Here is a 16,597-nt window from a genome sequence, read left to right on the forward strand (position 1 = left end):
GTTCAGTCAGTCTGTATACAGATCAGAGGACAGATTCTGCAAAAGCTTGGTAAGATCACACTCTGCAGCCAGACATTTTTCCATGCAGTGATTTCACCATTTAAGCATTTAAGACATTTCCCATGTTCACAACTTACTAAAAAGAAATTCCTGTCTTAAGTAAAGACATGGCTTATCTAAAATGTTCCCCTGGTTTCTCTGACAGAGAAAGCCATAGAAAATTAGCTCTACTCACCACTGGCTGAGACAGAAAACACTTACAGCTAGCAAGAGCCCATTTATCAAACAAATGTAATTTACAAATCGTCAGTCTGTTGCTGAGACAGCCAGAAGATAAGCGCTCACCAATGCTGTTTCTTTTGTTAGTTTTAATATTCAAACTATTCCCCCTGTTTCAACATTCTTTCCTGAATGAAACCAGCGGGTAGCTTACTCCCATAGAGCTGTCCTGAAAAATTCCCTGGGCAGAGGCAAGAAGTCCCCAGGTTGGTGGTGCAAAGAGCTGCTATAGGGAAGCTCTGCTCTTGGTTGGCTGATAGCATAGCCAGCCTAATGCCATGCTGTGCCTTCTGAGTGAATTTCCATTTTCATGACTGCTAATCTAGGATCTTTCACAAGCATAACATTTACATTTATGAATAAACCAAAGCAATATGAGATTAATAAATGTAATGATGTAACTAAGTTGTCATAGAATGGTTTTATACAATCTTGAAATCTCCCAGCTCAGGATAGGTGAAATAAATTCATCTGCTTTAAAACAATATAGAACAATGTTGTAACTTAAAGAAGCAGTCTGCTTATTGATCATTTCTCTGCTTTATTTCAGGAATGTGGTATGAGGCAGCGGAGCTGATTTGGGCTTCAATTGTAGGCTATTTCAAACTGCCTCAGCCAGATAAAAAGGTTAGTGTTTTTTTCACCCTGAATTCTCTTACTAATTCCACATTGAGTCCAGAATCCATTGTATTTCCCTCAGTCATATGTCCTGGTTTTATTCTTTCTGGATGTAATCAATTTCAGTCAAGGTTAAAACGTGGGGCAAATGTTCTAGCTGAGCATTACACTACACTTGATTTATTTTTACATGCATGTGCTCGCACTTATTTCTAAACCAGCATGTCTTGAGCTTTGTTTTGTTTTCTGCAAAGAAATAAAGCGATCATTTTCATTCATTACCGTCACCAGAAGTAAATGATCAAATGAGATGATGCAATGTAGTTCTCTGACTGAGTGACAGGCTAATACCAAGATGCAGCCATTATTATACTTTTAGGAAGGGGCCTTAACCATTACATTGGAACCAAACATTCCTGAGCGTCAGGAGTCTTCAAACCAGGGTCTGAATATCTATCTATCTTGGTAGTTACATAGTCCCCATCATCAGAGTACCTGAGTGGCTTACAGTGTTTAATATATTCATCCTCATAACACCCCCATGAGGTAGAGAAATGCTATTATTCCCATTTTACAGATGGGGAACTGAGGCACAGAGGGAGTAAGTGACTTGCACAGAGTCATACAGGAAGTCTGTGGCGGATCAGAGAATTGAAGCTTGGTCTACTCAGTCTGACGTTAGTGTCCTAACCATCATAGGTCCTATGACCATCCTTCATATATTTTGTTATTAACTTTGCAAATAGCCCAGATCTTTGTAACACCTCCATGCTTTAGGATGTTTGGAATCTGGAGCTGAATTGTGTAAACCAGTCCTATCTTTATAATTGACCACACCAAAATTCCAGGTCCCAAACTCCCTAAACTTAATTGCTTAAAACTCTGGACCAAAGTTTTGTAGCTTGAACCTTTCTCAGAAATATTTATATGAAAGCAGAGGTGTGCAGGGAATTGTACAGATATTTAAGAAGACAAAGGGGCAACATGTAATAGAATGATTTAGCTGTACTAACTGCATGTTAAGGTAATCTGTTGTCTGGCATACTGTTTGGGAATAGTGAACAATTGTCCTGTTTTGGAAGGACACAAGAGGCAAATGCACCTATCTTCATGACATTACAAATTCTTGTGATTCACTGACCCCTATTTAAAATTGCACATTCCAACCCCCAGATTTAAATCATTATTAACTAGAGCACCTGCCTTTTTGTCAAAATCTGTTGGGGGGTGGGTTAAGTGCTTCATAAAATAGTTCAGGGCAACATTACCTCATCAGTGGCTCTATCAGCAGAACTGTACGTTGATTGCATTTGATGTGGTGCTTGTCTAGACAATTTTACCTCGTGTCTCACAAATAGTTTGAGAGATACGGATCAGTTCTAAATTATTGGTGTGCAGAAAAAGGTAGTAGAGTGTTAAAACTGAGCCTAAATAGATTAAGAACCTGTTTTCCAAAATCTGTTTAGTCAGGATTTAATGTAGCATTTAATCTGAAGATATTCCTATGTTGTGTCACATGATGCTGTGCTGTATTTGTCACACCTTAAAAGCTGACAGGTTAGAGGAAATAGGAAGGAAGAATGTAACAAAATTCCAATCCTCATTCAGATCCCTCCTAAAATACAGAGCTAAATCCGTAGTTGGTGTAAATGGATTCAGTTTAGTGGAGTCACACAGACTTACACCATCCCTTGTTCTTTCCTCAATGCCTGCACATTTATAATAATCCAAGAAACAAAATCCAGCTAACTTGTTTCCTGCTCTAGATTTCCCCATGTGTCCTCTCTTCTCTGTGTGTCTTGTAGATGGCAAGGCACTGTCTTTATCTTTGTGTCTTGTACAGCACCAGCAAAAATAGAAAATAAAATGGAAAAAACACTTTTTTTTTTTTATTTTTCAGGGAATTGCTACATCACTGGGTATTTTGGCTGACATCTTTGTTTCCATGAGTGAGAAAGATTATAATAGTTTTAAAAACAACTCTCAAGTTGACCTGGTAAATATTAATGTATTAGAAGTCTCTTGCTGATCCTTATTTAGTTGCACCAAGTGCAGTCAAACTTCCTACTCTTGTCCTTACACTGAGTGCTTGGGGAAGCTTCATAACGCCAGCCAAAGAGTTCGTTATCTCGCCTAGACACAAAGTGAGTGTCATTTCCCTCCAGGACAAATTGAATTAACACTGTGAACATTGTTAAGACCAAAATTAGACACATGTTAAAACTTCAAATGTGATGGGAAGGGTGAATGGGGAGAGTCTCTGGGACACCGGAAATGGTACAGATCAAACCATTGGTGTAGATGATCTAGTATCTTGCTCTGCCAGTAGCCCAAGACTCATTATAGTAGAAGCCTCTTATGGACTCAAAACTTGAGAGGTGTTGAGCATCTGCAAAACCCAGTGGATTCAGCTAATCAAATTCTAAGGTCCATGCTCTGTCCTGACTGAGTCCTGATCTTCACGAAATCAATGGCAATTTGCCTGAGTAATGATTGTGTTTTAACTTATTAAGGATGTCAGGATTCGACCCATAGGGAGTGGGTGATGTTCAGTACATCTCAGGATTTGTCCTATAATGAAGTCATTTATTTCACAGAACTTGAGAGGAGAAGTCAGTTTCCCTCTATACTAGAAGTGCAATCTGAACATAGCATTGCATCAAAACAAACCGGGACTTCAATTTTCTTCCACAGTGTGCCAAGTCCTGTGGTCCAAAATCAGCCATTGCTCAGACAAAATTGCTGTTGAACTACGTTAATGTAAACAGTAAGGCTGCACAGTTAGTCAGAAAAATCAGGATATGCAGAAGTTAAGGTTCCCAGGGTAATTTAATTCATGTGCATTGTCTATATTTAGTATCTTCCCATTTTCTGGTTAGATATGTAACTTAATTTCTGTTTGACATAAAATGACTACTATAAAATCCATAGCCAATTTAACGTAGTTATAGGAATCCTCAGTTTACCGCTTTACCTGATTTATTTTAACAATCAAGCTGTAACATTTCATTGCATAAGGCCAAATTATGACTCATGTTCTCAGCAGATGCCGCTGGGCTCTGCAGTCAGATCAGTCCCACTAATTTCAATGGAATTAGGCTGGGTTACACCAGGTTAACCAAGATCAGACTCTCCCCTTCCAGCTATTTCCCACCACACTACTGTTACCCTCATTATACAGTCAAGTCTCTGTGAGTATGTCTACACTGCAATAGAAGCCCAAGATTCAAACTCAGACTCAAGCCTAACCCCGCTTCTGTCCACACAAAAATCACTGTAACCTAGGGCTCAGACCCAGGGTCCCAGGACCCCAGGAGGGTGGAAGGTCTGAGCCCGAGTCAAGCCACGACCGAGGGTTCAAACTCTATTGTTTTGCTGTGTAGACACAGCCCAACTAGATCCATGCTCCTGGAGTTCACCAAAAGTATCCCATGAGCTGACTTTCTTTGTCCTCTGAACAGTCAAGTTTTTCCACACTGCAACAGGAATAAAGGGCTAGAGCAGCCACATTTTGGGAGGGTGCTAGGAAATCTGGGATATGGGTGGTTGGATTCAGGCTAGCATAATGCAGTGTAGATGCTCCAGCCTCAGGTTGGGACCCAGCGTTCAACAATTCCTGACCTAGGGTTATAAATGAATGTAGAGACTCAAGCTCTGTGTTAACAAATCCATGCTCTGCTAACTCAAAATCTACTAACCTTGGACTTACATTGCAGTGTTGACATACCCTATAACTGTTACTTGCCTTTTTCCACCACCAAGAATGTGACATTACAAAGATGACGTAGTGTATAAAGGAATTTTTATCTTGCTGTTTTAACAGAGCCTTCTCCAAGAGTTTGACCATCGCTTATTGTCAGCTGCTGAAGCCTGCAAGCTGGCAGCAGCCTTCAGCCAGTACACTCCGCTTTTTGTGCTCACAGCGGTGGTGAGTATGATTTCAGTTCACATCTGGGACTTGGGTAGGATGGTGCACCCCTCCCAGAACTCCTATCTAAAACCACAAAGGGAGAAAGACAGACGGCGAGACAGATCCCCCAGAGTGATGATGCTTTGCAAGTTAATACCTCACCCTCCTGCAACTCTAAGCAAATTTAGAATAAAGGAGCATAATCAGAGAGATGAGAAAATCCTTACATCATTTCCTAGAAATGCAGAAACGAGCTGTAACAGCTGGTATCTGTGCCTTGAAATGCATGAAGAAATAGCACTTTTTTCTTTTTCTTTGGAACAGAATTCCAGATTTCTAATTCATTGACTTCTCATCCTTTTTCCTTTTCAGAATATCCGTGGCACATGCTTATTGTCCTATAGTTACTCCACAGAATGTCCTCCAGAGAAGAAAAAGTTCTATTTGTCTGAAGCTAAGGAATCCTTTCAAATTGGTCTTCTCACCAAGAAAGAAAATGACCCTGTCACTAGCAGGCAGGAGCTTCATAGTTTTATTAAAGCAGCTTTCTGCCTTACAACAGTTCATCGGCGACTCTACGGGGAGAGCAAGAAACTCTGTGAGGTGAGACAGCTATGTAGTGAAGCCATGGAGAAACTGTACACTTACAGCACTTCACCTTTTACAGAGGATCAAGACAAAGAAACACTTGCCAAAGAGATCATGTCTTTGATCATGTCTGTCAAGGAGCATTTAGAAGTACAAAGCTTCTCTAATTCAGATGCCAGGTCTTATGTTCCTGATAGTTACAAAGGTGGAGCGGAAAAGCCTATCTTGCGTGGTGAGGTGAATTTTGAGAAACTCCTTGAAGTGCATTCGCAGCACCATAGGTCAGTAAGTGAAGTGTTTGAAAGTACTTGCAGGAGCCAGGAAACCAGGCACAGAGAAGCCAAAGTGGGAGCTTGCATCACTGCCTTAAAAACTGAAACTAAAAATGTAGACACCATGTGTACCACCGAAGAAAAATTACACTGTGGCAAGTACAGTGCCAAAATCTCTGATTCACAAAACTCAAGAAGAAGTCGTGAGAGACTCAGTGGCCAAAGGAGATGGATTAGTTCTAATGTAATGAATGTCTCCCTTGAAGAAGAAATGAAGAGAAAGACATCAGACAAAGTTACCAATGATGAAGATGGCATTTTCAGCAGTTTGCCAAGCAGGAGTCAAACCACTAGTTCTTTGAAGTCTTGGAGCAAGTTGTCAAAATCAAGTTCCTCTGCTAGCTGGGAGGAGCTAGACTGTAATGCTAGCAATAAGATGCCCAGCGATTGGCAACCAAGGGAAGAGGGCTCAGTGGATGAGCAGTGTTGCACAGCCTCAACCAAATCTACTGAGGAAAATGTTCAAGCTGGCAGCCTGCACTCATTGTCCTTCCAAACTCATCATCTCTCTCTTCAAGAGTCACAGAGTGGCTGTTCAGGTCCTTCTCGGCATTCATTAAAGAAAAATATGCTCTTTGCTAATAGATTAGCAGATGCGTCCTCAGCTTCCAGGGAAGGGCTCTTGCAGGGGACAGAACCTGAAAGGGATGCCTCAGAACAGAATGCAGGGGATGCCAGTAGTATAGACTTCAGGAACAATGCTATTTCCTTCATGGACATAAAGGGTGCCCATTGTTCTGGTCCCAACAGACCCAGGAGGGAGACGATTTCCTCTTCCCTGGCAGAATTAGAATCCTTTGAAATGATTGAGTCCAGAACCAAGGACAGCAATAGAGACTTCAGTGTTATTCACAGCCCTGCTCAGCACAGTATAGTGGAAGGAAATGTAATAGATGCTGAAAGGTATGAAAAAGTCACAGAGCCATTATCTAGAAATAATTATGTGTGGATTGACCCAGAAGGAGATACTGTAGACAATACAGAGGATCTGTCAGTCGAGCCTCATGTACTTATAGGTAAGGTAGCTACTACTACATCTATAAGCAACAAGCCAAAAATAGCAAGTGATTCCTTTGTATTTAACTGGATTAATAAATCTTCTGCTGAAATGGCTGGAAATGAGTCTTTCGAAATGCCTGAAGTTGACACCCAGGCAGATACAGAAGATGAATGGGAGTTTGCTTTCAGCAATAGCAGGAGCTCAGTAAACAACTCACCTGCCACGAATGCTCCAAGGCCTCAACTTAGCCACAGGGTTGGGATCAGAGTTTCACCATCAGGGAGGAAGAAGCCAGAAGCTGACGACTTCAATGACTGTGCTACCGCAGAGGAAGATGAAGGGGAAAAGTACAGGAACATTCCGAACAGCAGCCACAGCTCAAGCTCCTCTCTGAAATTATGGTACAAATCAGCTCAGTTTTCCAGCAGTTTCTCTGAACTAGAGAGTCCATCTTTTCTGAACTCCAGTGGGAGCTCTTTTGTCTTTGTGCCTGGGAGAACCAAAGAACAAATCCTAAAAGCTCGCTTTCTAGAGGATGCTGATTATGAGAAGCTCTTATCAGGTGTTAAGCATAGCTGGCTAGTGCAGAGACTGCAGACTACTGGAATATTTAAGGCTAGAAAACTCCACAAAGCATACTGTAAGTAACATCTCCCCTGTGTGTGTATGTTCTGTGCCATCGTGGTCCCAAACATAGCTATACGGAGGTAAGAGCTAACCTTTGAAGGATTTTGTACTACATGCAGGCCAGCACTCTTACTATGATGATGAACAAGGTATAAAACCCTCAAAGATAGATAGAAGCAGCAGATAGAAATCTAGGGTCTGATCTTGCAATTCTTATTCATATGTGTTTGTGCATTGGCCATATAATTCAGAGGTTAGAGCATTGCCCTTGTAAACTGAGGGTCACATGTTTGATTCTCATTTTGTCTTATGCCAATAATTTAGAGGAGAGTAGGGACTGGTCCTTTCTGGTCTTAAACATCTATGAAACTATATATGAGTAAAGGCTGCAGAATCAGGTCTGTACTACTTACTAGGATCATACAGATCTCAAGGGTCTGGATATTTTTAGGCCCTCTTCATTTTTCAAAATATTTAGATTTAAATGAAAAAACAACCAAGCCAGGGCGGAACAACATTTTGGCTTAGTTTGCTATTTTGCTTAATATCACATCCAGTTTTTTCCTTTCATCTGTTAACCAAACGAAGTCAGACTGCACCTGCTGCCGAAATCTCTCAATTATTTTTAAATTGTCTTAAAGTCCTTGTGAGTTTTATATTTTGTTAATTTCAATAAAACTCTGTTCTCAATCTGTGAGTCTAGGCGCTCTGTCTGCTACCTCACAAAGTTAATAAACAAGCACAACTGACGCGGTTGAGGCTCTAATCTGAAGAGGGTAGGTTTTGATGAAACATTTTGATTGACCTGATCTGAAAAAAAAAAATTCAGAAGTTCAGTTTGTGAAAGTTATTTCAATTTGTGATGGGAAAATTATTTGAAATCTTGAAAATTCTTGTAGAATCATTTCCTGCCCAGCTCTAAGTGCCATGGTCTATCTAGTACAGTATTCACTCTCTGACAGTGCTGGCCCCAGCTGCTTCAGAGGAAGGTGTAAGAGCCCCGCAGTGGGCAAATGTGGAATAATCTGCCTCCACATGAAGATGTCCTCCTAAGCCTAGCAGTAGATTGGTTTTAACCCTGAAGGTTTTATATCCCTTCCAAATTTGTGTTAGCATTAACTAGTCTAAATCTAGATAGTCTTATCAGTATAAATGTCCAGTGCCACACAATTTCGTGGTATTCAAGTTTATATATGTGCTAGAGGCTTGTGACTGGCTCATAGCAGGGGCATTACAGAGCAAGAGTAAAATGCATTTGATTCTTCCTATAGATATTTTGTGTTCTCTACTCGCTATTAGTTTTTCTGCAGGACGCCTTTATCATTTAAACTTTTATTAGTGTACAAGACAGGTGCAGGAAAGCTCTGCTGCCCCAAAGTAGCCCTACAGTGTTTCCTGCCAAAGCAATGCATTTTACCTAGCTATCTGATACATTTCCACTTACGGATGAGCTTCTTCAAATGATGCTGTTTCAATACTGCACTGTGATAGTTGAGTGTGACAAGATAGCAGAGCTTTGAAACTTTGTCTGGGCATGGACATCAATCCCAACAGAAAAAACTGATAGCTCTTAGGTTTCATCCTTGGTTACTGGTATGGAACAACCTTGCTAAAGAAGCTGTCAGTTTCATTTGTGGGGTTTTTTTTTTTTTGGTAGCTGCTCTTCTTCTGAAATACTCTAAGAAATCTGGGCTGTGGACAGGCCAGGAAACAGCTGTGTATATTGGAGACTACCTGAGCGTGGCGAAGGAAGGCAAACAAAGGAATGCATTTTGGATACACTTTCTGCATCAAGAAGAAACTTTGGGAAGGTATTGATCAAGCACAAATTGCTGAAGTGAAATTTTAATCAGGGCTAATTCTGCACACGTAGGAACATAGCAACTGCCATACTGGATCAGACCCAAGATCCAGCTAGTCCAGTGTCCTGTCTCTAACAGTGCCAGGTGCTTCAGAAAAAGGTGCAAGAAACCCCACTGTTATAGGGGTGTTATGAGATAACATGCTCCCAGGGAAAGTTTCTTCCTAATCTCCATTAGTTAAGAGTTGGCAAATATCCTGAATCAAAAGGGTTTTATAGCCCTTCCAAAGCTCCTGGCTATTTGATCCTCACTATTATAGCTCTGGATATTCTTGTTACCCAGTTTGATTCTGAAGTTACGGCCTTTCCATAGGGACAGATATTTAAAAAGAACCAATTGTTTCATTACTGTTTTCTATGTTATCTGACACTGTGTTACATTTACTGTCCATTTTCCTATTATGCCCTGGACTTGGCTACACACAAACCTGCACAGAGTCAGTAAATGGATTTTATTTCACACCTTTTGTTGTTTCAAATTCTCTCCTTGTGGATTAAGGGTTTCCTATTTCTGATTTAAATATATTCCGGATACAACAATCTTAATCTGAAATGAGAGTATCCACACACAGATTTGCATAAAAGAGGAAAATAGTCAAATTAAAACCAATTTAGTGATTTCAGTGCAAGCTTGTATGTAAACTAGGCACACAGTAGAGCGTGCAATATTGTTGTGTTTTAATACAAATGTAAGTAGAGTTTGTTCATGGGCACAATATTAACTACCAGTATTGACCTCTGCCTGAAGTGGAGGTCTGAAACTCCTTGTGCACTATGGTCCAGATTTTTTAAAGTATTTAGGCCTTGCTCTGCTCAGTGTTGCAATGCCTAAGTCTGATTTTTTTCAAAAATGATTTAGACAGGTGGGAGCCTAAATCCCATTTGCAGTCAGAGATTTTGGTTCCCAAGTGTCTAAATCACTTTTGAAAGTAAGATTTAGGCTCCTAGATCAGTTAGGCATTGCAATGCTGAGCGCAGCAACACCTAAATGGCTTTAAAAATCTGGGCCTAGCTGTCTTGTTCTCAGGAAGATAAGGAGAGAGCTGGGCGGGGCAGAGCATAGCATGTCTGAGAGATGGATAACATTTTATTCTGTGTAGTGGCGTTGAGAAATGGACACCTCTGCCCCTAAGAACTGGAATAAGTCCACCAGCTCAATTCACCTAGGCCTCAGCACCTAGAGGCAGTGCTTGCTGCTTGGGAGAGGGAAATGTGGATTTTGGACCATGAATAAATGTGATGTATAGTTATTAGGGAGCATGGTGGGATTTTCAAAGGTGCCTATGCTCCAGATGCCTAATTCATTTACACACTTTTGAAATTCTCACCTTAAGACTAAGATCTTTCAGAGCTAACTTCTCTTATTCCATCAAGAGGTACAAGACCAGATTTCACTTGTCATTTTAAATAAGTTACCAATAAATAGCTTTGCCCTTGAACAACAAAGTGGATTTGCGGTGATGATTTGCATCCCAGTGAGGATTTCCCTTACTGCTATGTGCCTGAGGAAATGGCTAGTCTGTGTGTTTGTTTTTACCATGTAGGTATGTTGGGAAAGAGTATAAAGAAGAAAAGGGGCTTCTTAACCATTTCATTGATGTGGAGCGACAAATGACTGCCCAGTACTACGTGACAGAATTCAACAAAAGGCTGTATGAGCAAAAGATCCCTACACAAATCTTTTACATCCCCTCTGCAATACTCCTGGTAAGAAGTCCTGAACTGAAATCAACTGAAGCAGGGAATTTACAGAAGCCAGCAGGAAATGATCAGAGAATATTTCTCCTGTAGAATAATGGGTATAAAATGAGGAAAGTTACAAGATCTCTGCAGAACAATAATATTTGTTATAAACCACTTGTGTCCCATACACAGTGGATATGTAAACACAGCATTTTGGAGCAAGCGGGAGTGAGCCTCATGGCTAAGGATAAATAGCCTCTCCATAGGTTTCAGAGTCTGAGCTCAAGCCGTAACATCAAAGCACTGTCTACATGGCTGTTTTTAGAACACCAGTCTGAGCCTTAGAATCACAGAATATTAGGGTTGGAAAAGACCTCAGAAGTCATCTAGTCAAAGCAGGACCAACACCAAGTAAATCATCCCAGCCAGAACTTTGTCAGGCCAGGCCTTAAAAACCTCTAAGGAAGGAGATTCCACCACCTCCCTATGTAACCCATTCCAGTGCTTCACTACCCTCCTACTGAAATAGTGTTTCCTTATATCCAACCTAGACTGCCCCCACTGCAACTTGAGACCATTGCTTCTTGTTCTATCATCTGCTACCACTGAGAACAACCTAGCTCCATCCTCTTTGGAACCCCCTTTCAGGTAGTTGAAGGCTGCTATCAAATCTCCACTCACTCTTCTCTTCTGCAGACTAAATAACCCCAGTTCCCTCAGCCTTTCCTCATAAGTCATGTGCCCCAGCCTCCTAGTCATTTTCGTTGCCCTCTGCTGGACTATCTCAAATTTGTCCACATCCCTTCTGTAGTGGGGGTACCAAAACTGGACGCAATACTCCAGGTGTAGCCTCACTAGTGCTAACTAGAGGGAAACAATCACTTCCCTCGATCAGCTGGCAATGCTCCTACTAATACAGCCCAATATCCCATTGGCCTTCTTGGCAACAAGGGCACACTGCTGACTCATATCCAGCTTGGTCTTGCTAGACCAAGTCTGTTGACAAAGGGAGGCTTGCTCGTTCTCACTCCAAAATGCTGGACAGAGATCCCGTAAGAGGCAAATGCCATTACCTGGTAAACAAAGTTGATTATTTAAAGATGAAAAAACATCTAACGTACAAGCAGAGATTCCCACCAGAGTGTGCAATGGGTGTGCCTGTAAAAGTATGTACGTCCTACCAGGCTCACCAAACCCATACCTTTACGTGTGTCCCTTGGGCAGGAAAGGGCTCTGTTAACCAGCTGGCAGGTATAGTTGCCCAACTTGTGTTAGCACCTAACCAGTTTGTGCACAGAAATATGAGGGCTCCTATTTGCCTGCAGGTGCACATGCTGTTTTAGTAGCTGCACCTTTAGCATGCTTCTTTAAAATTAAGCCTATAGTTATAATGGTGCTCTCGGAAATACTAGAATTAGGGTACAATTCTGCTCAGTTTATTCACTTAAATTGGCCCATTGATTTACGTGGGACTACTCAGCACTGGTGCCAGAATGGGGTGGGGGAGAGACAGAGCCATGGCCCTCCCACTTATAAAAGGGCCATGCCCTGCACTTTTTAACAAAAGAAACATGTGCTGTGGGGAAAAAATGCAGTCCCCATGTTTAGAGCTAAAGTTGTCTGTTTGTTTGTACTAACATTAAACCTTAAATATTATAATGTGGCTACATTTTGTATTCGGGTTATTTATGTTACGGTTGTACTCTGCAGGATATTTAAGTAGTCTCTGCCACTTTGGCCTTGGCCCACCCACTTCTACAAAGGTTCCAGTGCCCTTGCTACTCAGATGAGCCAGGCAAGCAGTGTGTGGCCCTTAGATTGTCAATTCCTTGGGGCAGGAACTTGTTTTTTCATTTGATCATTAAAAAATGTTTAAATCAATAATAATAGTTATTAATAATAACGATGGTGTAGGAAATAATGGTTTAAATAATATGGACCAGATCCTTGTGTCCAGCCAGTCCCCATTCAGTGCAGCCTGAAAGTTACACTAATTTGCATTGATTTTTAATGGGGATCATCAGATTGCAGCACATCCAGACTTGCCCCCAACACACCATTCATACCGAAGGGGATGAGAGGGGATGACATAGAGCCTACATAGCTGACTACATGCCATGTGGAGAGTCCTCCATTCCAGGGAAATCTGCAGCTACCCTGAGACAGTGGCTTTCTGGACCCTCTTGCATCACCTGAGTGGCGCACCAGGCCAGAGCATTAGCCACCATCTTTTCCTCTCTCTTTTATAGATCTAGTTTATATATTTAACTACATTCTATTAGGCTTCTGCATTTCAAATACGAATAGCCAAGTTGACTATTATATACAGTATTGATGTCCTATTTTTTTGTCCTTGCATGTGTGGAATATAAATTACTGCTCTGTGGTTCACGTGTGCACTATAATGCAATATGCAAATGACCTTGGATGAAAGAGCTTTGCTTTACTGCTTTTGCTAAGCATGCTGTCATTGGTGCTGCTTTGCACTGGAGCTCTGGTTAGCAAGTCCTAATGCAGTTTTAGCACTAAGACATTCAAGCTCTTGAATATATAGCTACAACTACATAAACCAACCACAGCCAATGCAAAAGATGAACAGCTGCTGGTCTGCCATCTTCTCAGCTCCTTAGCCCACTTTTTATACTGACTTTCTTGCAATATATTTTGCATTTGTTTTACAAGCAAGATACCTATAGAACTTGTTGATCACCATGTCTGGTCTCACCAAGCTGAATTGACATTTCCAGTGCTGACACTGCCTTCTCTCTAGCTAGATGAGAGCTCTGCTTCCAGATGTGTTGTGATGGGAACAAACAAATGGGTGGCACGGTGCAGGGGCTCTTTACATCCAGTTTCCTTTTAGTGCGGTGGGGAAAAGTAATAATGCAAATAAGAATTCAAATAGTTGAGCTATGGGACTTCTCATCTCAGCTGGGATTATTTTAACCCTTCAACATTCTGTTTTCTTTCAGATACTAGAAGGCAAATCTATAAAAGGATGTGTGAGCGTGGAGCCCTATATTCTGGGAGAATTTGTGAAACTATCTAATAACACAAAAGTAGTAAAGACAGAGTACAAAGCCACAGAGTATGGCTTGGCCTTTGGCCATTTCTCCTATGAGTTTTCCCATGGCACAGATGTGGTTGTCGATTTGCAAGGTGTGTATGATGACTGGTTCTGTTTGTTGTGTGTCCTTCCCATTTTCCAGCAGTGCATGCTCTACAGAGAACAAAACCATTTACAATGTCACTAAGGCAAGAGGAGGCACAGAGAGGACTCAGACTCACATTGTGTAAGAAAACAGGCCATAATTTTTGGCATGTGAAATAAATGACACCTGGCGGCTTAAGGAGAACCTCTCTCTCTTCCTGATGTGAGAGAAACTGTGATCATGTTCCTGGGCCAGATCCTAATGTGATGCAACCTTGTGTCACTTCACCCATGTGAAAGTTAAACTAAAGCTAAGAGAAATGGGCCCTGAGGGGCTTCTCTGCAAAGGGGGCGCTTCAGGTGACACCAAGACAGTGTAGCAGTTCCAATGCCACCCTTCTTCCCTGTGATTGGCAAGCCCCCAAATGGCTGAAAGCTTCCTTCGTGCATAGACCCCCTCTTTAGCTTCACAGGCTCTCCTTGGTTAGAGCTGAGGACCTGACCTTGCAAGCTGTTGACTCAAGTACCCTCCTTCCTTAACAGAGTAAAGCCAAAACCAAGATGCTATTGGGACCTGATGTCATCTTGTGATTGTGTTCTTACCTGCATATCAATACAGACGTTAAGGGCCTGATTCTGCTCTTGCTTACCCTGGGGTAAATCAGGAGTAACTCCACTGATGTCAGCAGAATTCCACCTATTGATCAGACTTTGGGTGTGTGGGGCTTAATTGCAGAACACAATGAAGTGAAGGGACTATTGTATGTCATTTTATATCAGATGTATTTTTTATTCTACAGGTTGGGTGACTGGTAATGGAAAAGGCCTCATCTACCTCACAGACCCCCAAATTCATTCTCTTAATGGGAAAGATGTCTCACACTCCACCAACTTTGGGGAAAAAGGAATTTATTATTTCTTCAATAATCAACATGTGGAGTGCAATGAAATCTGCCATCATCTTTCTTTAATGAGGCCTTCCGTAGCAGAACCTAACTAGCCTCATGCAAAGACAGCCTGACAGGTGCTGACATGGGACCTGATCCCTCACACATTTATACACATAAATAACTCTGCTTGCAAGAGCAGAGCCATAGAAGTAAAATTACTTCTATTTCTAAGTGTTGGAAGGATCTGGGTCATGTTCCAGGTTGATAACATGTGTTTCTGAATACAGCTTGTTGTGGAAATTAACAAAACCACATAAAATATATTCAAGGACCATAAAGGGTATAACAAACCCACAAGGGCCAGGAAAATTATGAGCTAACACTAGAACTTTGTCCTTACAATGATCAGTCTCATCTAGAAATCGCAGCACTGGAAGGAGACAAGATAGTACAGCCTTCACTCAGGGCTTGACTTCAATGTGGGGTTTTGACCTGAGAAAGGACAGTGGGATTTGTAATCCTAGCTGCTATTAGGAGATACTATTCTAAGGAAGAGGGTGTAGTCAGGATCTGGTATAGTTATTTCAGGTATTTGGGTTTACTTGTGTTTATGATTTTCAGAAACTTTTTTCAGTGTTGACATGCTGTGTTACTGAAACAAAAAGTGATAAAAACGTAGCTTCTTTCTCTCAGACCTGAGTGTCTATTTTCTTGCTTATATTGTAAAATGGCAGTTTTAACTGTGCTAGCCACAGAGCAAACCTTGCAGCCCTTATACAGGCAGAACTGCTGTTGAAGCCAAAGGAACCCTTGCCTGAGGAAGGATGGCTGGACTGTGCTCACATCTGTGTTAATGTGCTCACAGGAGACTTTCCTACCGGCCTGATAGTTCTGTCTTAAAAACAAAACTGCCTCTAATGGAACTGTGCCTGCCACAAATCTAAAGGCCAGTCTTGCAACCTTTATTCACACAAGTAGTCTCGCTGAAGTGAAGGGAGCTATTTGCCTTTATCAAGTAAACTCAAATATAGTTATGTAGTAAAGGATTGTCTATGCAGAGAAATAGCGTGTAGCAAGCTGGAATGTACATCTGCGATGCACCAGCCGACTGACTGCTTGGATCCTGCAATCACTGCTGTGAAACTTGTACTGAAATCGTACCATGTGGTAATAGGATCCACGCAGTCAGTCAGTGCATTGCAGGCTAGTTGTGCTGTAGATTTACTACCCAGGTTGCTCACATTAACTCTTCAGAGAGACAAGCCATAAGTAATGGCGAGTTGCTCTGTAAGAAAATTGTTTTTGCTATTTTTGGCTGCCAAGTAGATGTGGGTGGGTTTAGGGCATTCCCTGCTGTCCTAAACATGTGGGGGCTCATTCTGATCCAACTTACACTAACTTTACATGGTGCGACTACTCCCTGGAGCTGGTGGTGGAAGGTAGAACCTTGGCTGACCTGGCACAGGTGGATGAAATTTGCTGCTGGTACCAAGGAGGACACGGGAGAAATTGTTTCTCGGAGGGGTGTCTCTGGCTGGGTCTACGCTGTGAGCTAGGGATGTGATTCCAAGCCCACGGGGATGTACTCACACTAGCTCTCATATGAGCTGCCATGCTAAACATAGTAGTTTGCTGCCATAGCACAGGCCACAGCAGCA

General features: G+C 41.7%; 1 protein-coding gene across 1 annotated transcript in view; it reads left to right on the forward strand.

Annotated features, from left to right (window-relative positions):
* ALPK1 (alpha kinase 1) overlaps positions 1–15,633 on the forward strand; it is an 84,961-nt gene extending 69,328 nt beyond the window's left edge. The window contains exons 12-16 of the mRNA XM_030564711.1: positions 6,174–7,367; positions 9,012–9,165; positions 10,760–10,922; positions 13,871–14,057; positions 14,850–15,633. Coding sequence (XP_030420571.1) covers positions 6,174–7,367; positions 9,012–9,165; positions 10,760–10,922; positions 13,871–14,057; positions 14,850–15,049 — 1,898 coding nt within the window. The 3' untranslated portion in view covers positions 15,050–15,633. The remainder of the gene's footprint in view (positions 1–6,173; positions 7,368–9,011; positions 9,166–10,759; positions 10,923–13,870; positions 14,058–14,849) is intronic.
* Positions 15,634–16,597: the final 964 nt, after the last annotated feature.

The sequence above is a fragment of the Gopherus evgoodei genome, chromosome 5 (genome assembly GCF_007399415.2).
Source record: "Gopherus evgoodei ecotype Sinaloan lineage chromosome 5, rGopEvg1_v1.p, whole genome shotgun sequence".
Classification (NCBI taxonomy): domain Eukaryota; kingdom Metazoa; phylum Chordata; order Testudines; family Testudinidae; genus Gopherus; species Gopherus evgoodei.